At 41.8% G+C, this 25,651-nt stretch overlaps 1 protein-coding gene across 1 annotated transcript in view; it reads left to right on the top strand.

Annotated features, from left to right (window-relative positions):
- Tenm3 (teneurin transmembrane protein 3) overlaps nt 1–25,651 on the top strand; it is a 614,692-nt gene that overhangs the window by 476,195 nt on the left and 112,846 nt on the right. Inside the window, exons 9-13 of the mRNA XM_052162320.1 lie at nt 15,804–16,018; nt 21,758–21,968; nt 22,385–22,486; nt 22,630–22,824; nt 24,011–24,211. Coding sequence (XP_052018280.1) covers nt 15,804–16,018; nt 21,758–21,968; nt 22,385–22,486; nt 22,630–22,824; nt 24,011–24,211 — 924 coding nt within the window. The remainder of the gene's footprint in view (nt 1–15,803; nt 16,019–21,757; nt 21,969–22,384; nt 22,487–22,629; nt 22,825–24,010; nt 24,212–25,651) is intronic.

Raw genomic sequence — 25,651 nt, 5'->3', positions numbered from 1 at the left:
AGGCCTGGAGAAGAAGAGGCAGTGTCTCAGCACAGACTAATGGGAAATGTGATGCATACAATTCACTTTGTCTGCTTTACTCTTCCCCAGAGAAAGACCCAAATCCCCATGTTGTAAAGATATAATTCTGTCTGTTTTTTCAAGTAGAGAGTCTTGTTGGTATTTAGTTCTTCGGTGGGCTGGGGGGAGACTTTGCACAAATGGAGGAGGCTATAATCTACTTCTTATAATAAAAAAAAAGGAAAGAAGGAAGGAAGGAAGGAGAGAGAGAAAGAGAAAGAAAATGACCTGTATGATAAATTTGCAATGTCCATGACCCGTCACCCACTACTACCTTAGATCTGTGAACCGTCCAGACAAGCAGATCACATAATCTCTTCAAAACTTCTCTGAGACCACAACCTTAGAGAAAGCCTTAAAATCTGGCACAAACTTTGCTAAAACTAACTGTGCTAAGCACAATGAGGAAACTGCTTCCCAGTTTTGAGATGCCATACTCTTCCCTGCTGTGGTCCTGTTTCCCTCGTCTCTCATAAGTCCCGGTCAGGAAACAGTCGTAGTGCTAAAGGCTCCATAGCCTTCTGCTTGCCCTCAGTCCTGCACCGAAGCTCCTCAGAGGTGATGAGGTCTGAGAGGAGAGTCCGTGTGGCACTGCTGTCCATTGCTCGTAATTCCTAACACTTTTCCTTGACCGAAAACAGTCGGGATGATATAGCAGAAGGGTGGCTTCTCTCACAACACTACTAGGAACGGACAAAGAGGATAAGCAGGCAAGATTAGAGTTTGGATCTCAAATGGCTTCCTTCTAGAAACTAAAATCACTCCCCGGACCAACAGACTCATTTAGCTTAATGTACTGGAAAGAATTACACAGGACTAGGCTCAGATGTGAGCCCCATCCTGTGCTTACTTTATAACCAGTTAGTTAACCTTCCGAGCCTTGATTTCTTCACATGAAAAGAGGGACTAATAACACTTACTACTTGGCTTGCCAGCCTCAGCAGCCTGGATCCCCACGCTGTGTCTTCCTGGCAGTGTTCTAGCCTCTGTATTTCCCAACAGTGATTTCAAAAGACCCGGATTCTGCCCCAAACCCCACCTTGCAATCTATTAAACAGAAAAATAGAAACCTCCGGAGGGCATACATACTCTGGGTTTCCTGCAAGCAAGTCTCTGTCCACACGTATATAAGTGACATTTTTCATTGTTGGAACCAAATACCAAACAAAGGCAACTTAAAGAAGGGGGAGTGTTGTCTCTTAGTTTGACGGGACAGCCCATCATGGTGACAAGGGTGTGGTGTGAGGAACCAGAGGCAGCTGATCACATCGCATCCATCCAGACATCCATCCATCACAGACAGAAATGAATGCTTGGCTTACTTCCTCCATTTTTATTCAACCCAGGACTCAGCCCACGGCATGGCGGACCCCATATTTAATGGAATTACTCCCACCTCAGCTAACCCGGTCTAGAAACTCAATTGCAGACACTCTCAGAGATCTGCCTCTGAGTTGATTCTAGACCCTGGTAATCTGATAATCAATAGAAACCACCTGACTTGTGAATCTTTCCTTCTACCATTTTCCCAACATTCAAGGGCATTTGTTCTCTAACATTCTTAATTCTACTCTGTATCTCTAAAAATCTCTCCACTACGGAGCTGGAGAGATGACGCAGGGGTTCAGAGCCTGTATTGCTCTTTCAGGAGTCCCAAGTTCTATTCCTAGCACCCATGTCGGGCAGCTCACAACTCTAGCTGCAGGGGATTCGATGCCTCTGGCGTCTGAGGGCCAGACTCACAGGCATATGTGTAATATGAAAATAATGACAAAAATAAATCTTTTTTAAAATTCTCCCTAGTATGCTGATACGGTCCAGCCAGCATAGTAACATTCCATTGTTTCTTATATTTCATGAAAAATTAAACCCTTCTTCCTTCTCCTTCATCTCCAGCCAACCATTCTCCTCTTCCCTTAAAGGCAGTTTCCGGGACATATTGTGTAGACTCTCCAAGTCCACACTGTACCTTTTGTCTGTGTGTATGACAGTCTCATTTTGCACTGTTCTTTGACATGGCTGGCCGATGTCAAAACCACGCCCACTGCAACTCAAGATTTGCGCGTCATCCAGCTGCCGCCAATTGCACCAGTGACTATGTCCCTTTTTTCGTCTTTGATTTCTCCCCTTATTTTTAAAAGTCTTACTTGAAATATTCACCTCTATGGCCTGTCTACACAATGACTAGGCTTTTGAGCCATTCTCACTAGCAATGTCTGTTTGTTTATCCAGAGCATCCCCTTTCACCTGGTCACTAAACACAGGATTTCTCAGGACCCTGGTCTGTCGTAATATATAATCACACTTGATCCTGTCTGTTCTTGTCATTAGCTACCTTCTGTGTAACTTCGACTCCATCAGTAAGTACAACCCATGCTGCATGCCTCAGCTCCGGACATCAACTATATAAAACCGATCGGTATTTCTCTGAAACATTTTTTTTCCACCGGAGTGTCTTCTCGGCCTCCCAAATTCCAAGTGTCAAAAACTGAGCACATCAACTGCTTTGGCTTCCTCCTGCTGCATAGGAAACTATCCCAGAGTTCGCCGGTTTAGAGAAGGCATTTTTCATCCCTTGCGATTCTGTCCGTTGCCTAGGCTGTTCGTATATTTTTGGCTAGGATTTCGCGTACAATTGCCTCCAGATGTCTGAGGCTGCCTGAAGGCTCCATTAAGCTGGAAGTCCAAGACTGCTCACTCGACTGGCTAGCGGCTGATGTTAGACATTTACATATGCTCAGCTATGCTGTGGCTGTAGGAAAGAACATCGGAACGTAGTCCTCCCGTGTGGTTTGGGTTTCTCAGAATGCAGTAGCTGGCTCTAAGGAAGAATATCCCGAGAGAACTCATTCCCATTGACCCACACAGAAGCTCAGGGCTTTCTGGGACTTAGCACCAGACATTCTCTCACACATCAGGAAATCAAGTACCATGTCTGACTAAGTGGCAGATGCTAGCCCAGCATACATGAGACCCTGGTCCAATCCTCACCATCACAAGAACATTTCAACTGAAGTCGCCTGACTTCACAATGAGGACAGATAAGCTTCCCTTTGTTTTAAAGGAAACTCTGAACTTTGTTTTAAACTTAATTTTTTTCTTTAAGATAAGCAAGAATTAAGGCTCCCTTCTCTTTCTCTCTCTCTCTTTTTTTTTTGTTGTTAAGAAACTTAGATATTTTAATTTGGTTTCTTTTTCATAAGTGTTGTTTTTTAATATATCTTAATTAAACTATAATTACATCGTTTTCTCCTTCCCTTTCCTCCTTCCAGTCCCTTGCATGTCCCTTCCCTCCAGTCCCTCTCATGTTTCCCCTGCTCCCTCTCAAACTGATAGCCTTATTATTATTATTGTTGTTGTTGTTGTTGTTATTACTGTTGTTTTGTTATTGTTGCATGTGTATATATGCATATTACATATGTGTGTGTGTGTGTATATATATATATATATATATATATATATATATATCCCAGTAAGTCCATTTGTCCATTTGTTGTTTGTGTATATGATTTCAAGACTGGCCAGTTTGTATGAGATAAGCAGTTAGATGTCTCTTCCCAAAAAAAGCTAATTCTTCCTCTCTCACTTCGATTACGAGTTGCCCAAAGTCCTCTGTCTAGGGCTACGACCCCGCGACATTTCTTCCCTTTCATGTCAGTTATGTCTGTCGCTATTGCTGTTGTTCCTTGTTTATGGAGTCATTTTCAGAGGACACAGACTCCTGGAGGTGCCCTGGCACTCACGCGCCCTCCTCTGAGATGTCTCCTGAGAATTAGGTACAGAAGGTGTACTGCAGGTATACCTGCTGGGGCGGTGCTCCACCACAGTCCAATTGCTCTGTGTACAGTTGCTGTTTCCCTGTATAATACTTATAAGTGTATGTATAGACATATACTCTATCTGTGTATGTATGTAGTAAATGAAGTCATACCATTCAGACTGACAATGCTCCCCAAAACAGCCATAAACCATCTAACAAACCCCTAGTATCAAGAAAGAGTAACCTCCATTTGAGTCTTTGATCAGTGTAATCCAAGTGATTCCTGAAAAGATTGCAGGCTATTCCTTTCACCCTTGGCTTTCTCTCAGGGTTTGAAGGTACCTAATTCCCTGTTATTGGAGTCACCGAATGCTTGGGACAAAGGTCTCTGGTTATTGGAGCTGTAGCTAACTTAAACGCCTCTGTCTGCTCATCCGGTTTCCATTCTACCAAAAAGAACCATGCAAACTGCCAAAGGAGGGAAGCAATGACCTGTCCAGATGTGATGCTTATGAACCATAGCACTGACAAGCATGGCCAGATGTTCTACAGGTGCACTAATAGCTCTCATGTCATAGCAGCAACCAACGGTTGTCTTAATGGACTTAGAGCCCACTCAAAAGGAAGGGAACCATGCCTGCTAATAGAAGCCTAGCCAGCCAGAACCAACGCCTGCCACTTCGCTAGGTCACTCACCTGCACTCTACCAAAGTCCTCTACCACCCCTCTTCAAGGGAGCTTCTCTTGCCAGTGAATGGAGACATTTCAGAAAGCTTACCTTCTTGATTATGTGTACAGGGTATCTGAGTCAGGGTTTCTATTCCTACACAAACATCATGACCAAGAAGCAAGTTGGAGAGGAAAGGGTTCATTCAGCTTATACTTCCATATTGCTGTTCATCACCAAAGCAAGTCAGGACTGGAACCCAAGCAGGTCCGGAAGCAGGAGCTGATGCAGAGGCCATGGAGGGATGTTTTTTACTGGCCTGCTTCCCCTGGCTTGCTCAGCCTGCTCTCTTATAGAATCCAAGACTATAAGCCCAGGGATGGCACCACACACAATGGGCCCTCCCCACTTGATCACTAATTGAGAATATGTCTTACAGCTGGATCTCATGGAGACATTTCCTCAAGGGAGGCTCCTTTCTCTGTGATAACTCCAGTGTGTGTCAGGTTGACACACAGAACCAGCCAGTACCAGGGAGTCTAAGAGTGTGTGAGCTGGAGACTGTGGCCATCGTTGGAAATCACAATTGTCACATCTTCTTTCCAAGTGTGTCTCTTCGAGGATTTCTTTAACAGGAAATAACACCTAGTTACTTGCTTGAGAAGTATAGCATGGATCCGATGTAAATCCTATTTTCTTACGTCTCCTATTGAACCCAACAGCAAGCCCCAACAACTCTAGCTCCCCAGCTCGAGAATTCTATCGCTTTCCACCCAGATGACAGTGGCCACCTGTTTATGGTAGCGCTACTCTTGCCCATCAATTCCTCAGACACAGATTGCAGTCAGTCATGTGACCCCCTTCAATCATCTAGGTTCTGTCCACATGCCTTTAGATGATTTAAAAGTTTCTCTGCAATCTGGCTACTCCCCGTACTCCATACAACAGAGATACAGCAGAGAAATAAAGTCTATGCTTTCTGCAGCCAACCCCAGTGTTGCAAGCTTCCTATGCAGCATTTGATGATTAATATCTGCATTGCGTGGGACAATTTCTCTAGTTTCATGATGTCTACATTTTCTTGTGAACTAGAAGTAATTCATAAAATGTTTCTGATAAAATAGTTTTGAGAAGTACTATAAATGATGTGTCACGAACACTACATTGTTGAAAAATATAAACACGTTTACTATTACTATGCCTTGTTTGCTAAAGTATAAGGCAAAGATTATTACTCTCCTGCTCGTCTCACAAGGTATTAGCTAAGGCATTGGCCTAGCATAGCTCTATTCCCTAGTGACTGGCCAAATTCCTCTACAAGTCATATATGTTGAATGAATAAATGAAAATGGTATGTGAAATATTTAAAGAGCCAGGACAGTATTTTGTCCAAAGTATATGCAGTGCAAATTCAGTGAGGTAAAGTAATTGAAATGTGTTCTGTCACTTGCTGGCCTTTGAGCAAATTGCTTTATCTGACTTCTCCTTTCTTTATGGAGTGCTAGTTTGCTTTGAATCTGATAACGGTATAGGAAATTAATCTGTGACCCATGTCACTAATCACTGGTTTACAGTATTTTCTTTAATCCAATTATGTATTTGTAATTTTACAGCAAAATTCTTTGAAAGCATAGATCCTGAAATTAGCATCAATCTTATCTTCTTAAACTGTAATAGAAATTCCGTAATTTTTTATATTTTTGGTTACTTAGAGGATTGGATTTATGAAAAGAATCTTATTCTTATTTTTCCTTTGAATGCATAGTCCTTGTTTATTTTAGATTTTTTTTTGTTTGTTTGAGCATCTATTATATGGCGCTGAGGTAAATAGCAGCTTAGGGGAGAGAGGAGACACTAAAGACTGTCACAGATACTTGTTCCCAAAGCCCCTAGGTTGTTAGACAAGACAGAAATCAAGCAAAGAATCACACTGAATTCGAACATTGTGATATGGAAAGGAGGTGACCCACACAGGCCTCCACTTTTTCTCAGAATCTGTGTCAGAGTCAATGAGATGAGCACTGAAACCTTGCGTAAGCAAATCAGAGAAAATCCAGGACTAAGTACAAAGCCATAAATGCTGGTCAGTGCGTGAGTTACCCTCCGTCATATCTGATGTAGACACGGTTGGGGTGGGAAGATCCACGTGATGTCTGCTTACATACAGGATTTGCCATTGGACTTCCTGTTTTCTCCATTGGCTCCTTTGAGCCCATCCAGTCTCCCCACTTTGAGGGTGGATCTTCCCTGTAGTACTCCTCCCTGGAAACATCCTCCACAGATATGCCAGGAGTGTCTCTCACAGGAGAATCTCACCCCGAGCAGGTTGGCAGTGATAAATCACCACAGTCCTTTGTATGCATGGCATGGGCCTCCTCCGATAAAAATACCAACAAGCAAACACAAGCCTCTCCTCTTGTGTGAGTAGGAACCGGAAGCCTGTGTGTGTAAATATGCATGTGTGTGACTCTCCTGCTTAAATTACAGATGCGCTTAAAATGTATGTGAGTGTCCGGTTGTGTATCGGTTTCCTCATGCATGAGAAAGCTTCAGAGAACTGGAGTTTACAGCAGATTCCTGACTGCCTGTGCATTGACCAAATGAGACTAACAGAGCTACAGCAGCATTGAGCTTTATTCAATATCGTTTATAGTATTAGTGTTGTTGTGATGTATAATATTCCTGAATTACAAGCTGTATCGATTTTCTTCATTAAAGTAGTGCAAAGCAGCTGTTTTATTCTATATGGCTGGTAATGTGATACTGGGTATCCACATGTTAAGCCATGACATGGGGTCCTGTATAAATAGGCATGCTCTCTCACAGATCTTCAAAGTCTAGACTGCACGTTAGGACACGGGACTGAAGTGTGGGCTATTGACTACATATAGATGCCCCCCTTTTGTCCTATCATTTTAATTATTAGTGCCTCTGTGAGACACGGAATAGATATTATTTTCCCTTCTTAGTTGAAGTTAGACTTTGACATTTGAATTTTTCTTTTCCACCTTTTTTTTTAACTTTAATAACTATAGTCAAGTTTTCTCACATCCTTTATAGAAGGCAGATTTGTGATACGTGTGAGGATGTGTGTACTGTTTCATAACTTCAAATGATTTTTCAATATCATAAAATAGTTTTCAATGGCATACCGAACTCCATAATTACCAACATGGTTTTAAATACTTGGATTTGTCCGGATTGGTAAACTTACTGATGGGATGTTCTTCAGATATCAAAGTACTTTTTAAAGACTGTCTTTAAATGTACCATTCTGGTGTTGTTTGCATAGCTGCTGGAAAACCTATATGGCAAGAAATAATACCTTTGTGTACATGGTCTGTTTCAGTTTGCCCACACTGACAACTGTATTTTACAACACTATGACTGCTGATAAAAGAACTCACAGCTAGCAGTTAAAAAGACAGCCAGTAACTCCCTCATTCAGGCACAACTGAACATATTAAGAGACTCTTCAAGATGGTGCCCTGTTGTCTTTGAACACGTGGGACACCTCAGTCTCACTGTGGAGGCTCTCACTGGTTTGATTTGTAACCCATGAGGTTTGGGTCTGTGTAACTCCAAGGTAACATTGCATGTCCTCCATTTTCCCTTCTTTTCCTCTTAGAAACAACCTTGTATTTCCTGTGCACACAACCCTGTATTGCCTGTGCACACAACCTTGTATTGCCTGTGCACACAACCTTGTATTTCCTAAGTTCATGCTCTAGGGTTGATTCATGATCTTAGAGAGGGGAACAACAGAGCCCTAAGACTAGCCTTCCTTTTATTTCCTCTGAAGCCAGAGTTCTCTGGAATTCAGGATGAGATAAAAGAGTTCTGTGTCCAAGCTTTTCTCTAAAAAAAACCCAAGAGCTCCAGAGAAGGGCTCTGTGGAAGTATTTACAAGTGTATCAAATAGTACCCGTCATTTGCTGACTTCCCCGGGATGTTTACAATTTTAAAAGAACATTTGAAAAACACTACCAGAAGTACTAACATACTTGACTTGGACAGATTAAAGAGGTACCATGACTTGAAAAGCAACAGGATGTGTTTTCAAAGGCCCTTTATAAACCTGAAGCTCACCCTGATATTCAAAGGAGCAGCTTAGGCAAAAACATTGATCTAAGTGGCCACACTTATGCAAAAACATCAGCGATGTGCTTCTAGCTCCACACCACTGATTTTTATCAGGAGGATTGTGCTACCTTTCCCTGATAGAAAAGCTGCATCTTAGGGTTTTAATAAAAAATAAATAGCAAAATAACCTGAAGCCAATAGAAGGTAGCAGGCACTTAGACACAAGACTTTTGTTTCATGGAAGAATCCAGAAAGACAAAAACCTTCGAATTATATTGTACTTATAACCCATTTTAGGAAAAAACTATACACATTTCACTTACACTTAATTTCTGAATATCATGTGTTAAGTTCTGTTTTCAATCTTTTTCTCTATGTGAGTTTGTAGTTCCAGTTATTACTTGGACACATTCAGCTAAATATGCCCTAGTTACTTTATAAATATGCTAACTGAGTGATTAACAAAAAAAAAAGGAATGGTTATGGGGAGTAACGGAGTTAAAGGACAGGACTGTTTTGAGTAGTTATCATATTCATGCAAACAGCAAAGAATGAAGCAAAATTCTGAATTGATTCTATTTTTCTTTCTTATAGAAATGCAAGTACTTGGTCTTGCTACAAAAATCAAGGGATAAGAATGTGGGGTAGGGAGAACTCATAGCATTGAGCTGTTAGATTTTTTTTGGAATTGTTTTATTGCCGCAGCTGTTGTTGTTGTTGATGTTGTTATAATATGCTGACTGGAATTCCATTACATATGACTTAGTCTCACTGAAAGCGAATGATAAAAGAGTTGTTACCCACTTTTAAGAATCAATTCTTTTTTAATACTGCCTATCACCCCAACAAAGGCTTTACCGGGGCTCAGCAAAACAGTCTTAATTGCGTCTGCACTTCTTTTGCCCGACCACAGTTGTGTATAGTATACTTACGATGCAGTGAAAAAGTGAACTCTTGTCCACTTTAATTCACCTTTGCTAGTATAATATTCTTGAATGCTTTTATCTCATTATGTGCTTTAAACATATCCATTTCATTAGCTCATTTAATTCACGGGGAATATCTACTCTGTAATTTAACTGACAGAGCTAGTATTCAGTAAAATCAACTTTACTCTCTCAGAAAAAAAAAACTGATGTGTTTTCCAGTTCAAATAGTTAAATCTAGATTTTTGTCATAGCGTTTGTTCTGAATTCCTGCTCTGTGTGGAGATGAACCTTTACCATAAGCTTGGCAATTAGGCAGAGAAAACACTGCTTGTGTTTTATATTTATTGCCTTTTCTGTGTGTCAGTCTGAAGCCAAAAAGCATTCTTGGACAGTGACTGAGAATTAGCACCCTCCCTTGTTGATGTATCTAATGTCAGAAAGTGCCAGTAGCCCTTAGCACTCCATTTCGAATCTCACTTTACCCTTGACGGAGGAACCTAGAAGAGAGAGCCAGCAAGACTTCCCTTGGGTTTATCGTGTCTTGAGCAAAGACGAAACAAAATACTTGAAGTTTGTCTCTGTTCAACATAGGGAAGCTTTATGAGTAGTATAACGGAGTGCGCGCCGTGTGAGGGATGTGAGGCATACCGCGGTAGGAGATTATACACAGGAAGCTTGTTGAAGTTCTATAAGTCGATTCTCTAATGGTGACCCCTTTCCTTGCTGATTAGTCTGAATGGTGTGCTCACGGCAGAGCAATAAACACAGAAGGAAGTGCGTGACTGCCAAGATGTGAGAATTCCTCCCCTTTGCGAGTAGTTGTGCAAAGGACACAAGAGGAGTTCTGTACCCACCTCTGTCTTCGAGGAGTGAGAAGCTGGTCTCGGCAGAGTCCAGTCCCGATGACGATCACAAACCCAACGCAGTCTGTCTGTCATCTGTCCAGCCATCCACACATCAGGGGTCCCGTGTCCCCTCCCTTGGTTGGTCTCATTTGCTAGCCTGACTTGCAGGACTCAGGAAAACACATTCGCTAGCCCTATTGCAAAGGCCATCACAGGACACAATGGAGAGATTCGTAGGCCCAGGGGAGGGAACAGACCCAGTCACCTCTTAGAGTCTCTGGATGCTCTGCTGTCCTGAAGCTCTCTGAACCCTTCATTTGGGGTTATTATGAAGGTCTCATAACTTAGACACAACCAATTAAAACATGGCCATGGGTGATATAGCTCAACCCTGGTGGTTATACGTTGAGACTGGAAAGTGAACTCTAACCCTGAGTTAGTTTAGCCCCATCCTTGAAGCCAACTATGGGCTTCACTAAACTCCAAGTGGACTCAAGTAGCATACAAAAACACTGTCACTGCGGAGATTCTCAGGGTCTTAAGACTTGTGTCCCAGGAAATTAGGACAAACACCAAAATGCATTTCATAGTAGCCCGGGGTCATGACCGGAAAACCCCAGGTCTAAAAGGCTTCAACAAGAGCACCTGGCTTCAAAGACTGTATCATTTTGACATGACTGGCCATTATCATTTTGACATGACTGGCTGTTCTCATTTTGGATACCAAAACATCATCACATTGGCTACTGCTCAGTGAAGCACATCTGGTCAACCTTGGGAGTTTTTTATTTTGTTTTATTTCATTTTTGGTTCTGTTTACAAGGACAAGAACCCTCTTCCTGAAAACAGTCATCCATTACAGGAACTGTGGACCCTGATTGAGTTAGTTGGTACACTAACTTGAGTGACAGTGGGCTCTCATTATTTCAGTGAAAAAGGATTTAACCCCTTAAAAAACAACAAATAGAGAAAGCAAGAAGTCAGAAAGACCAACATATTAAGTTACTTGGACACAGTGACATCTTACCCCCAAGAAGCCAGAACTTAAAAATTGCGGTTCTCGAAGCCAATGTACTTGGGCAAAGATGAAGTATTAGGGAAAACAACATGTGGACTGATGCCAGTCTATACTTGCCTGCTCCCAAAGCACAGGTGTCCTCCTAAAACGGCTAACATTTCCTTCCATCAGCCTCAGATGGGGACTATCACCACAAAGTAGAACTGCCTGCACACGCTTCAAAAGCAACAGAAGAGGTCATTGTAAGTAGCTGTAAAGTCCAACAGCAGGGTTAGGGATGCATTACCTGGACATCTGAGACCAAATGTGAGCCACAGCCACGTTTAATAGAGTGTGTACACAGCAGATTGTACTGGGAGGGAAAGGGCGGCAGCGGAGGGGGAAGGCAGCTGCTGTCTTCAGGATCGTAAAAGTTGCCTCAGCCCAGGCTGAAGCTGTGTGCCAGTGACCCCAGCTGCTCTGGAAGCCAGGGCCAGAAGATCCCCAGAATAAGGCGTGTGCCTAGGCTGCATAGAATTGCCGGGGCAACTTACACAAAAAGTCTCAAAAGTAACAGCAAAATGAGACCTGGGTTATATACCTCAGTGGTGGAGCACAGAAAGGCCCACTATGTGCAAAGCCATAGGTTCATTCCCCAGCATATATGCATGCATACATACATACATACATACATACTTTATAGGGAAGTCAGTCAGAATGCAAACTTATTAGCAATTTATGACAGATCACAGCCAAGAATGTTATATGGCTTTTTTTCTCAAAAACTATACTTATAAAACATATTATTCAAAACAAAAATAGATAGATCACACCTTTAATCCCAGCACTCAGGACAGAGGCAGGCAGTTCTCTGTGAGTTCTAGACCAGCTGGGGGTGCACAATGAGATTTTTGTCTCCAAAAAGAAATCGATGGGGTATAACCTTATGCCCCATACCCTGTCATCTCTGTGCATTCTCTGGTGTGTTTGAATGAGGTAGAGCATCTTACATGAAATGGGTGCATAGATTTAAATGACCATTTAAAACAGTAATTTTTGGCTTAATAGAAAGCATGATTTCCGGGGATGATATGAAAGACGTGGGTTTGGAAACTCAAGGCATGATGCCATTGTTTCCCTGGGGTGCACGCTATTTCCCTGAGCCTTAGCTTCTTGTCTCAAAGTATCAACCTTGTGGGCTGGGTTGGAAGTTCAGTACAAATAACACAGGCAAAGTCACCCATCCTAGGTGTTGGAGAGAGACTAACCCCACTGTCCCCTAAGCTCTATCCCAGTGCTAATTCACTATGCCAACATAGGGTGCTGGGCAGAGGCTCCTCACAGGAGAAATACCGTCAAGTGTCTAAAAGTGCCATTGAATAAATCAACATATCTGTCGAAATAAGAAGCAAAACACTTTCAGAACAGAGACAGTTTTACCCTTTTTTCACTTAACCTTGTGTTCTAATTTTGCTTTGTTGGGTGTGTAGTGTTAAAAGATCACGTCACAGGAATGGGGTGCCCCTTAGGATATAAGAGTTCACATAGGAAAAAGTCAAAGTTGGCATTTCCTCCTAGTATTTTATTACACCAAATGGGTTTGAGAAAAACAGACCTTCAGGCTTAAGGGTTATTAGCTGTGATGATTAGGGACACCAGGAAGTAACTATATGGAATTATGAATAATGGTGGTTTATTAAGCGTTCCTGTCTAACCCTCTCTGTATCAGATCTGGGCTGTTAGGGCCGAATTCCCTGCTCCATCTCCTGCTTTCCTGTTCTCCACACTTTAATATTCCTCGGTGATCTCATTTCACCTTTAGCCTGCCCGAACCATTAGCAGATCTCGTTTAGCTATAACCGTCTTCGGCAGCGGGTGGTGTGTGTGTCACTGTGGGATCCAGGTGTCCAGGTTTAAACCAACCCTCACATTTAGTAGGGATACACTCCCTGAGACTTCAGATTGACCCATCTGTGTGAATCTGTCACGAATCACTCCACACGTTCTCAGCTGGTGGCTGGTGTCTACCAGACTCATCTCTAACTATGGAGAGTTCTCTCTAGTAATCTTGAATTCTGTTTCTCTGATACAGAGAAACAGGGAGAAGGGAAGGGGAAGGTGGTCATTGGGAGAGAGAGGGAGGGAGGAAAAGAGGGAAGAAGGGAGGGAGAGAGGGAGGGAAGGAGGGAGGGAGGGAGAAACGTAAAAACATTCCCATCTTGCAGTTCCATTTATATAATTACGCCATTGTGTAGTTCTTCAAGCCTTCAAGTTTCTAAACTGTCCTAGAAATAGCATGCCTAATGGTAAGTACATGCATTCTCAAGCAAAGTATAATAATGCTTGTTGATCGAATGAAACTGGAAAGTATTTGCAAATCAGAAACCCTAGCCGTACCGCTATAAATGACATATTTTCTACTGTAGATGTAGATACTGTCTTCCCCTACCAACCTCACTTCTCATCCTCTCCCAGGAACAGAGAATGTGTTCTTTCGTACAAGCTGAGCACTAGTCTAGACCTCGTGGCACTTCATGAGGTCATGTGGCCACCCCCATTTTCCAGAAGGCTCCTCAGCCTCTGAAATGGCCATGATTCAAACCCAGGTTGTTAAACTCCATGGCTTCTCTTCCACGTGCATCTGGATATGTTTCCCCCCTCTGAATCAGGATATTTATCCTAGCTCAGATCTTGTTGTATTGGTCATGGTTCTATAAACCAATAGGATAAACATGTATTAAAGGGTCATATAGACCGACTCTCACAAAATTTGGTCCAGCAATCACTGTCTTCACACTGGAGGGGCTGAGAACCCAGCCGGTGCTCAGCTCATGAACTTGGGTACCTCAGCAGTTCCAGTCTCTCACTGAACACCTGGAGAGCCACTGGTCTTCTGTCTACATTGTAAGTCCAAAGAAGCTGGCTTCTAACATTAGGGAAGGAATGTAACAGCAGCAGTAGCAGCAGCAGAGCAGATGAACTTGCAGGTAAGAGCAAGCAAACAGGGCAAAGAAAAAGCCTTTTTCTTTTCTTTTAAAATCCAAGGAAGACGCCACCCACAGTTAGCGTAGGTCCCCCCACTTCGGATAATCTAATCAGGAAAATTCTTCACCGATGTGCCTCACAGCCTGCAGAGCAACCAAGATTACCCATCATATTTAATATTACCTGTCCTTCAAAGTCCAGCTTACAGTAGGATGGCATTCCCCTGACATAGTCATATGAAGGTTTAGGTTGTCACCTAGTTGTCAGTTTGCACAGACTGTGTCCTCGGTGAGGCGATTGATCAGCTTGGGGAAGACCAAGTTATGCAAGCCGTGTACTAAATGATTCCTCAGCTCCTGCTCACTGGTTCGTATTCTTTATTATGATGTCAGTGCTCTGTCCCTAGCAGACGCTTAATAAAATGAAAGCAATATTAAATTAACAGCACTTCACAGATAGAAAGGCTCCCTCCTCTCTTTAGGATAAGATATAATTCTCGGATTTGAGATTAAATCTTAAGATTTTTTTTTTGAATTAACAAGTTCTCTGGGGGCTATTTCCAGTTTAATGAAAAAAAAAAGAGGAAAAAGATAAGTCGACTTTGTTATCACATTAAAAAGGCTGGGTTTGATGGAGGATAATTTGCCTTCTGTCTCTTCAGTGTCTGCAGACCCTCTCTTTCGCTTGCTTTCCCTTGCAGTAAATTGTAACAGACCCTCCTGATGCCGGGAGAATAGCTAAGAGAGGACCAGGGGCAAAGGGGAGCATCCCATTCCCCCAAAACAACCTTGGATCTGTTGTCTAGACCCAGGTCATGCTGTTAGCAGATGCCAGGGATTCAGGAATAGTGTGTTTGCTTTCCCTCAGGACTGAAGGTCTTTGGGGAGGGGCGGGTCACGAAACCGGAAGTCCCGCCCTCTGTCCCCGTTTCCTGAAGCCCTACTACACAGTACTTTTGTTGACATGTGGTTTTACTTTCCGTCCCACTCCCCGTTATGACTTAAAGAGGACTGCATGAGTCGGTAACATTGATTGATTGGTTGATTAAAGATTGGCTTGGAAATCTCTAGAATCCATTCTGCCTTAATTCCTACTCATCAGTATCTCGGTATGATTAGAGTAGCTGATAAGCATCAGACTGAGTCTCTCCCAAGAAATAACAAGGCATATGATGTATAAGGCATTTATGTTTCAAATACACGAAAAAGGCTGTCGGTGTGGAAAAAGCTACCGTGATCAGCGTACTTTGGGGGAAGTCGGAGGATTTTGACTTCCGTGCCTTAAAGAATCTTAGGTGGGAATTATTGTGACAATACTTCGCAGAAAAAAAAAAATTCTTAAACGGAGGACAAGCGAGGGAGTATCCGTCTCTTGTAGCAGAAGAAGAATTCCTGAACAATGAGGGAAAATGAGTGTCTGAAAAGAAGCCCTGTTATTTTAATGTTTTCTTCTTCATCGCCGGGTCTCTCACATTCAGGAAAAATAGGTGGATTTACACATGAAAATAACACCATAGATTCCGGAGAACTTGATATTGGCCGGAGAGCAATTCAAGAGGTTCCCCCCGGGATCTTCTGGAGATCGCAGCTCTTTATCGATCAGCCACAGTTTCTTAAATTCAACATCTCTCTTCAGAAGGATGCATTGATCGGAGTGTACGGCCGGAAGGGCTTACCGCCTTCCCATACTCAGGTGAGCGTGGGCGCTGCCATCAATACAATGCAGGCTCCTGCTTTGCATTTCCAAGTGTTACTCTTATCTCAGAAACTCCGCTGTTGGATGAAGCCAAGGCCCCTAAATGGTTATTTTACAATAGAAGTTTGTGCTTAGCTTGTGCTTGTTGGAGACATCTGCATCACTAGCAGGAATGGGGGCTTGGCTTGTGTTGCTAATGATGGGTTGAAATGGCTAAAAATGTCGGAGGAACTTAATGAGGGTAGAGTATTAGCTGGATATCGAGCACACTGTACAACCCCCCAGGATTCTGTTGTAATTTCAGATGGTGTCACACCCTTCGTACCCAAGATGCATACTTAAATCTATTAAGATCATCTTAAATCTATTGATTTGGTTAAAGCAGTTCTTGAGATTTATGTCAGATTTATTTTTAGTGAGAAAAATATGGAAATACAAGCCTATAAGCATGATAGCTAACCTCAGTTCCTCTTTGAAAACAAGGCATGAAGGGGCAGAGTGCTCATAGACAGCCACGCATAATGGAATCAGTGTGTTCCTCAGACTACCGTATCCATGGCATTAAAAGTCAACCCTTCATACGAAAATGCTGTAAAAGCCCCCAGCATGACACACAAGAACCAGGACCTAGCTGCACAGACCTGCAATCCCAGTTACTCTGAAGGCTGAGGCAGGCAAGTCATAAGTTCAAGGCCAGCTAGCCTGGGCAGCTAAGTGAGGTAAATTCCAAAGTTAAAAAGTAGTCTAGGAAAATGGCTCAACGGTAGAGTACTTGCCGCGAATCTTTAAGGTCCTGGCATCCTAGGTTCAATCCCAACTATCACCAAAACAAAACAAAACAAAAAACAAAAGCAAAAACTCACCAAAAGTCTATAATACAGAGTCACGCATATCCAGTTTATATCCAGTTTGGATATTGTGGCTTTTGTTATTAAAAATAGGTTTATAAGGGGAGTAGATATAGTAAAGGAGACACTGAGCTTCAATCTCTACCATTGGGAAAAAAGAGAGGCCCCATAATGTGTAAGCAAAAGTATTTGAATTATCTCCTATAAAATAGGAAGAAGAATTTTAAAATATACTAGTTAGTTCATACTTAGATGAGCTTGACATATTTTATAAGTATTTCTTTGCGGAATGCCATATAAAGGTTTTTTTTTTTTTCATTTATGAAGGAAAGACCAAGATTTTCATACAAACTATATATTCTGTGGTTATTTTGTATAATCCTAAATTATGAATTATAAAAACTGGCCAAATACTAGTAAAAAAAAAATCACTTCTTGAAAGAAGTACTGAAGTTCTCAGCATATCCTAAATTATGAATTATGAAAACTGGCTAAATGCTAGTAAAAAAAAAAAAAATCACATCTTGAAAGAAGTGCTGAAGTTCTCAGCATGTCTTCTAAAGCACCTATGGATTTTAATGTCCGTGTAATTTCTGACTAATATGTTCCAATATATTCTCAGATCTGTGATGTCAGACTGGACACCTTGGGTCCTTCAATGTCAAACACTTGTCATGATGCACAAGTATCCAATCTTAAGCTTTAAAATTTACCCCAGTGTAATGCTGACTTGAACCTTGTGGGAAGGTTAGATAAAGACACAAAGAATCCCCATGCTCATGGTCTGGGAGAATTCATATTGGGAAAATGATATTATTACCAAAAGCTAGTTAGAGAATCAATGCATCCCAACCAAAATGCCCATCCCATTCCCCATTGAAATAGAGCAAGTACCAATGAAGGTGAATTTATAGAGTGCCAGATATTCCAGACATACTGCGACTAGTCCAGCAAGGCACAGAAACTTCTCTCCAGTGAAGGCGCATCTGAAATTAAATTATTTTTCTCCAGTTCAAGGAAGAATCCTCCTATGTTAAACACACTTATAAATGTGCAACTTAATGTCATCTACAAATAATTTCAGATGAAACTGGGAATTATTTGGGTGCTCTCTCCAGTCGTGGGCCTCCACACACTAGGCAGACAGAGGCTATGGAGCTAGCTGATAGAGTTCTAGGCCAGCCTATTCCCTGTAGCAAGTTTCAGGCCAGCCAACCGTGGCTGTTCTAAAACCTGTGTATTGTGTTGTGCACTTAAAAAGCTTGTTTAAGGATATATAGCTGACTTTTGCAATAGATGCGTCACACACAAAATTAGGAAAATGGAAAACACAGTTGGTGGGTTTTTTTTTTTTAACAAGTACACCATTATTTAGCAGTTCCCCATGACATCTGTCCTTCTTTTCTGCCACAGTGTGTGTGTGTGTGTGTGTGTATGTATGTGTGTGTGTGTGTGTATATACACACACACACACACATACATACTTACATACATACATACAATCTGTGTAGCGTATGCTTTTTCTTAAGCCTTGGTTATTCGAATTCCTTCCTCTGGTTTATTCAAGATCAGTAGAGCAAACAGCTGTTTCTGAGTTCAGTGTTTAAACATGAAATATGCTATAAAGCAGCCCAAATTGAACATTTCTCTGTTTCTGGGGAGCATTAAATAAATCAACCTGAAATAATTAAAATCGGCCAGCCCCTCAGAATAGTCACTTGAGTTTTGAAAGTCAAAGTCTCCGTGACCCTTTATAGAACTGCCCATTTGATCATTGCCAGGGAACCAATTGACTGTCTTCTCCCCGGTGGCCGATTTAATCTCCTGGACAAATGGAGGCCGAAGGAAGCAGTTCTTCAGCTCTGTAGTTCTATGCTGTGGCACGCTAGTGCATTTGCCTGAAGGCTTTTTCAGAAAAGGAGGCAGAAACCCGAGTTCTAAACACCTACCTTCTCTCTTGCACAAGTAACTTAACTCACCCAAGACTCCGTGTCTGTGGGTAAAATGAGAGAGTTGAGTGGGAAGACACATCTAAGACATTTTACTTCTCTGTGTTCTGCTGGTATACAGGAAGATGATGTCCCCATCGGACACGTGGAGGGAGGCTGGGTAGGCTGGCCTACACTTACCATCCTCACATTTGAGACGACATGAAGCACAGGCTTTGGTACTTAAAGACCATCAGGAGTGCATAGCAAGGCTGGCTCCAACCAAGAACAGTTGACTGAAGGTCACAGTCAAGCGTCCACTGACTCAGCACCCGTCAATTTAATAACAGCAATGGAGTTAAACAGATAATTAGATTGCCTTGTCTTGTTGTTTCAGAAGTAAACTATCAAGATACCAGGAACATTTTCATTTTCATGGCCGATTAAATAGTAAACCACTGAAAAGCATAATAACATTTGTGTGTCACACATACACACACACAAACACACACCATATAATAGGTAATAGCCTAAGAATAAGGTAATATCATAAGAAAATTTCCCTGAAAGCAGTGGTTCTTAGCCTGTGGGTCACAACCCCTTGGGGGGTTTGCATATCAGATATCCTACATATCAGATATTTACATTATGATTCATAAACGCAGCAAAATTAACAGTTATGAAGTAGGAGTGACAAAAATAATTTTATGGTTAGGATCCACCACAACCTAAGGAACTGTATTAAAGGGTCTTTAGCCTTAGGAAGGTTGAGGAACACTTCCTTAAAGGGCGCTGAATGAGTTCTAATTTAGTGAAATTCTCATAATATGTAGACATTGTTGTGATGGCTACCCAGAGTTTGAGACTAAAGAGTTAGTCCAAGGGGTTTTATACTAAATGTAGGAAAAGTCCTTGAGACTCCTCCCCACAAAAAACAACCATGTACAGTTCTAGTTTATAAGTGGAGCAAAGCCCAAACTAACCCTTATGTGATCTTGTTATGCCCAAAGGATAAGCCATATGATGTGGTTATTTTGGGTGGAGATGTTTATCATTTAAAGAAAGTCATTTTCTTTAGGTGTTTTGAATAGCTCTCCTGAAGTCATCTCTGAAATGTCATGACAACAGTCTAGACTTGGGGTTTAAGCCATCAGATACTTCTTAGCATTGCCATGGTCCGCCCCCCCACCCCACCCCCCCACACACACACTCTAGTGCTCCATCAATGTTCCAGCATGTTAAGAATGTCCATCCCTGTGCTGGCAGTGGCAATTGACTGGAGACTGGAGAGACTACGTAAAACTCCAAATTTCTACCTTTTTAGTGTGTGTGTGTGTGTGTATGTGTGTGTGTGTGTGTGTGTGTGTTAGAAAACCATCTGTATTAGGCCATACAAAGAACATGTTCCCTCTTGCTTTATCTTGCTAATATAAATATTTAAATCAAATGGGTAAATGGAGAGAACTTATTTGAGGTGGAGACACCCTTCAAACTTAAACTTGGTTCTTCTCTACTCACAAGGAGATAGAATTCCCATGAAATTTTTGTAAATAGCTAGAAATGTCATTATTTCTGTCCTTGAAAGAAAATCAAAAACATTTTGAGTGCTAATAAAGTTAGCATATGTTTTGCATATTACTACCCAAAGAAGAACAATGCTTTTGTTTAAATCAAGGTTTTAGTAAGTCACAAACTGATTCACATATCAGATCCTCTTACTTCGACTGTAGACATCTATGGTCTGTCTGAACAGTGGCAATCTATTTAAATGTAATTACCATAAATTCAAATAGCTAATTTGATTTTTACTTGGCTTGTTTAAGAAAGTCATATAATAATGTTTTCCTTATATAACTGTTCCATTTAAAGAGTTAATCATACCATAAAGTACTAATAATGCACATATATAGTACAATAATTAAGATATTTTGTGCATGGTTTGCATCTACATATACTTGTGAGATTTTACATTAAATGTCTCAGAAGTAAAACAAAACTGGATAAAAGGGTCACTGTACTTTATTCAAATGCTAATAACTAGTAAGTTTATTGAAGCCAATATTGGAGAATCTCTTCAGTATCTTCCAAATTCATTTGTTTGGCATTTGTTTACAAAGCATTACCCATTGTTGTCAGTCCTATCCCATAGTTTAAATCCTCCAGCTCAACTCTCTTAACTGCCCAGTGTTTATAATTAATTGTGGTAAAAACACAAAGCAGCTTCAAGGATGACTGCAGCCACCATCCTACCTCTGCCCGTGGTTGTTTGTCCATCCCACCAAACCCCTCTGTTGATCAGTTTATTGACTTTAATCAGGGATGTTGAAGTCTTCTTTACAAAGGTTTAACCTAACCGTATATATGTAAAATCCCATAAAAGCGTGAATGGTTACATTAGGGTCCCAGAAGAGAAGTGTAGTCCTGTGGTGGAAACAACCCCAAGGTCCACACAAGCTCATAGACCAGTTGCACCACTTCCCAGTAGGAGGCCCTGCTGAACCTCCTAAAGAGGCCCCAAGAGTAACTATGGATACTTGCCCAAAGAGCTGCTTCCAGGAATAAGAATGACCCCAGGGGCCTTTATGCAGTAGCAATTGCTATACGTAAGCATCAAGTGGAAGTAGTTCTTAAACCATTCACAGTCTGAGGAAAAACCCATAGATTTCAGTTATATCCCCAATCTTCCTTACTTTATCAAACTCATCACCGGTCTAAATTTGGAAGACTTAACAATTTCCCTACAAAGGAAGGAAATTATCATTTCAGTTTGAACACAAGGAGATCCAACAGGTAGTCTTTATCCTTATAAATTCCATGCAGAGAAGGCTTCTGTCACTCGGACCTGTCCATCGAGAACTTCTAATACTGTGTTTATTTGCAAAAGAGGAGAGCTTTGACCTAGCACCACGGGTATTATTTCTGGCTACTAACACTGTTGTCTCCCATGCCCTCGTCCCCAGTACGACTTTGTGGAACTCCTGGATGGCAGCAGGTTGATCGCGAGAGAGCAGCGGAACCTGGTGGAATCAGAAAGAGCCGGGCGGCAGGCAAGATCTGTCAGCCTGCACGAAGCTGGCTTTATCCAGTACTTGGATTCTGGAATCTGGCATCTGGCTTTTTATAACGATGGGAAAAACCCAGAGCAGGTGTCTTTTAACACAATCATTATAGGTAGGGGCCTTCTTCAAAACATCCTTTTCCACCCGCAGCCTAAGTCCTGTGCCGAATAGAAACTAGATCATTACCAGACTTGAGCGATGTCTAGGGCAATAAAGCACGGATAAATGAACACCTTGCGAATCACTCATTGGTGACAATACAGCAAGCCTAAAAGCTCTGTAAGAAACACTATAAATCACTGTGGGGAGGAAAAGCATCTCCACAGAAGAGTTTTAAAAATCTGCATCAGAAGCATCCCTGCTTTGTGTCAGGATGCAAATTATCTTATATAAACAAATCACTCTGGGGGATACGGTGTTAGCCGTCTGTCCGTCCGTAGTTACTTCCATGCCTAACTAAAATGAACAGTGACCACTTCTGAGAGAGGCGGGCATCTCACAAATACTCCCTCTGTCTCTCTTCTCCAGAGTCTGTGGTGGAATGCCCCCGAAATTGCCATGGAAATGGAGAGTGTGTTTCTGGAACTTGCCATTGTTTCCCCGGGTTTCTGGGTCCAGATTGTTCAAGAGGTATGCAAGTTGGATCCCCTTCCTAAGCCGATGCGAATAAGCCGTATGTAGGAAGGGGTGGGAAAGGCACGGCCCTGCTTGTTTGCTGGGAGGCTCGCTGGAGAGCGTGACTGCTGATCCCCCTGTCATGTGTTGTTTCACAGCAGCCTGTCCGGTGCTCTGTAGTGGCAACGGGCAGTACTCCAAGGGCCGCTGCCTGTGCTTCAGCGGTTGGAAGAGCACCGAGTGTGACGTGCCGACTACCCAGTGCATTGACCCGCAGTGTGGGGGTCGTGGGATTTGCATCATGGGCTCTTGCGCTTGTAACTCGGGATACAAAGGAGAAAACTGTGAAGAAGGTAAACACGTCAATATTTACAGAGCCCTTCTTGTTATCTCCATAAAGAGACAGATTAAACCTGTAATCTTTCCGTTAGGCAAAGGCATCTCTCTCTCTCTCTCACGCACACACACATGCTTCTTTAGGAAAGAGCAATTTTTATTTCCATATTTATGAACACATTGTTCCATTAACGCTTTAACTAATAAAAAGAACAAATACCGAAGAGCCCTTTTGCTCTGTTTCTGTAGCATGAGTAATCCTTTTTAAAAAAAAAAAAAGAAAGAAAGAAAGAAAAGAAAGAAAAGAAAGAAAAAACCTCTGAGAAAGTAAGCAGGCATTTGTGTCTTAAATCCCAACAAAGGACTAGCTTGTTGTTGTTTCTTTTTAGCTTTTTGCATTGACTTCCTTGACGTCTCTGGAAAGCAGGGACGGTTGAATGGAACAGAATGAATAAGGACAACATGGTAGATTTGTTCCACCACTGTATGGGAGACCAAAGTCCAGACACTATGCCGTAAAGGGCAGTTAAACTGGTTTGGTTTAGTTTGCTTTTTTTCCCCCAGAAAGCGCAAAAAAAAAAAAAAAAAAAAAAAAAAAAAAAAAAAACACTATTTCCGTTCTCCAATCAAATTGATTTTATTGATCTGGACTCACAAAGTAATGCAATTAAGTCTCCGGAATTAAATTTTCAGGCCATTGACCGTACAAGTGTAAAGTTTTATTGAGTCAAATTGCTAAATTAAATCTCATCTTCTAAAGCACATTCAAGTGAATTAAGAAGGATAGAGTGTGCAACTCATTTCTTTCTTGAACAATCTAGGAGCCCACGCAGCTGTCAGTGCCCAGTGGTCAGGGAGCAGGTCAATGCGTACAGGGTCTGCTCTCGAAAAGGCCACCAGTATGGCCCTGCAGAGGCACAACATGGAATGATTATCTGAGGCCTCGAGAGCATGTTTGCCTAATCCGTGAAAATGACAAATCCTTCCGAGGGCCTCAGTTACCTAAATGGCACTGGGTTGGTTCTTAAAGCTTGGTCACAGTACAACTCCCTGCCTTTTCAGAGAGAAGTTCTTGCGAGTGGTGGATAGATGTTTGGTTATCTAAAACACTTGTAGGAATTCAATTAAGAGTTGGCTCTTTATCCTGCATGTACTAGAATATCTTTCATTTTTAATAAAACTGTTCTCCTCTCTTGACACTAGCGGACTGTCTAGACCCTGGATGTTCTAATCACGGGGTGTGTATCCATGGAGAATGTCACTGCAATCCAGGATGGGGTGGTAGCAACTGTGAAATACTGAAGACTATGTGTGCAGACCAGTGCTCGGGCCACGGGACTTACCTTCAAGAAAGCGGCTCCTGCACTTGTGACCCAAATTGGACGGGCCCCGACTGCTCAAATGGTGAGGTCAACTAATACCATATGATCAACTATTTACTATAATTTACTTAAGATTTGGGATATAGGACTTCTTTGAGATCAGTTGTTAAATTTAATTACATTTCCAAATGAGTATTTAAAGATATAAATGTTTAAAAGGATGAAGTAGTTACTCCTTATAAAAAGGAAATAAGCTTAGGTAATTTATTATTAAAAATTCACTCTTCTCTATTATTGGCAAGGATTACCCTTTATGTGCACAAGACAGCCCTATCTTCTTCAGTCTCACTGTGTGGAAATACTGATTTCCATGAGTATCTATGTAGGTCTATATGTTGTTTAGGGTGGGTCATGGTATTGTCGAGACAGGACCTCATGTAGCCTGGGCTGGCCTCAAACTTACTACGACAAAGAAACTGGCCCTTGTACGCACAGACTACGCCACCATGCCCAGAAATTCAGGCACTTTAGGGCATGAGCAAATACTCAGTTTACAAAACAAAGCTGACCTGACAATAGAAGGTTGAACAGGATCACACTAAAGAGTGTGTGTAATGCTCTAGTTCAGTTCTGCTTAAGTTATGATGAAGCGGAAAATGGCAATAATCTTATTCTCTAGTATGTGAACGCATGCGCATACTCTGGTATTATAGAAATGGACATTGTACAAAATGGTACTTATGGTACTTGATTTTTTTTCCCCAAATCATTTGCGTGTTTGTTTGTTTGTTCGTTTGTTTTTGTAATGCTGGTGGCGACTGGGGAACTAATTCCATGATATTCCCAGTCATTAGCTGCAGAGTGTGAGAAGATACCATTCACCCTAGAAGATGACAGTTTTAATTGGGAGCTAAGATGAATGCGCATGAAATAATTAGGCACCAATATAAGATCATACCAAGTGTTATATGGAATAATTTGTTAAACTCGGAGTAATCCTGTCTTGACAAATACCGCAAATTTTCACAGGGACTTCTATTAACACTTCTGCCTCCATTTAAACTGGGCAGTCTCTCAGAGGGACAAGTAATGGGACCGTTCGTGAAGGAAGAAACTGTTAGAGAGTGTCTAAGGAATCAGGCTGTGAAGTCACATGCATGTGTCCATGGCTGAGGGTATTGTATTGCGTAGGTCTTCAGTCTTTAGGAAATTACTGTGTGTCTCAGCTCATGAGAGGACTTTGCAGAAGCGTGTCCCTCGAGGGGAGGGCAAGCAGCAGTTTGGAATCAGTGAGAATGAAAGGGTCTGTATGAGCAACGTTTTAAATGAACAATAGGCAAGACTTAATGAGAAAATAAGTTACGGTAGTTGGGTGAGAAGAGTTGAAATTCCAAGGCAGGGGAAACTGCAGTCCATATGCAGAAGAGAGCCCAGGGTCAGAAAAGAGAGACACAGACACGGGAGAGGCGGGCAGGGAATCCTGGGGAAAGGAGAAAAACAAATCTTCGAAAAGAAAACTAGA

This window comes from Apodemus sylvaticus, chromosome 18 (assembly GCF_947179515.1).
Source record: "Apodemus sylvaticus chromosome 18, mApoSyl1.1, whole genome shotgun sequence".
Classification (NCBI taxonomy): Eukaryota; Metazoa; Chordata; class Mammalia; order Rodentia; family Muridae; genus Apodemus; species Apodemus sylvaticus.
The sequence above is the reverse complement of the archived record's forward strand: the minus strand, read 5'-3'. Positions and strand labels throughout refer to the sequence as shown.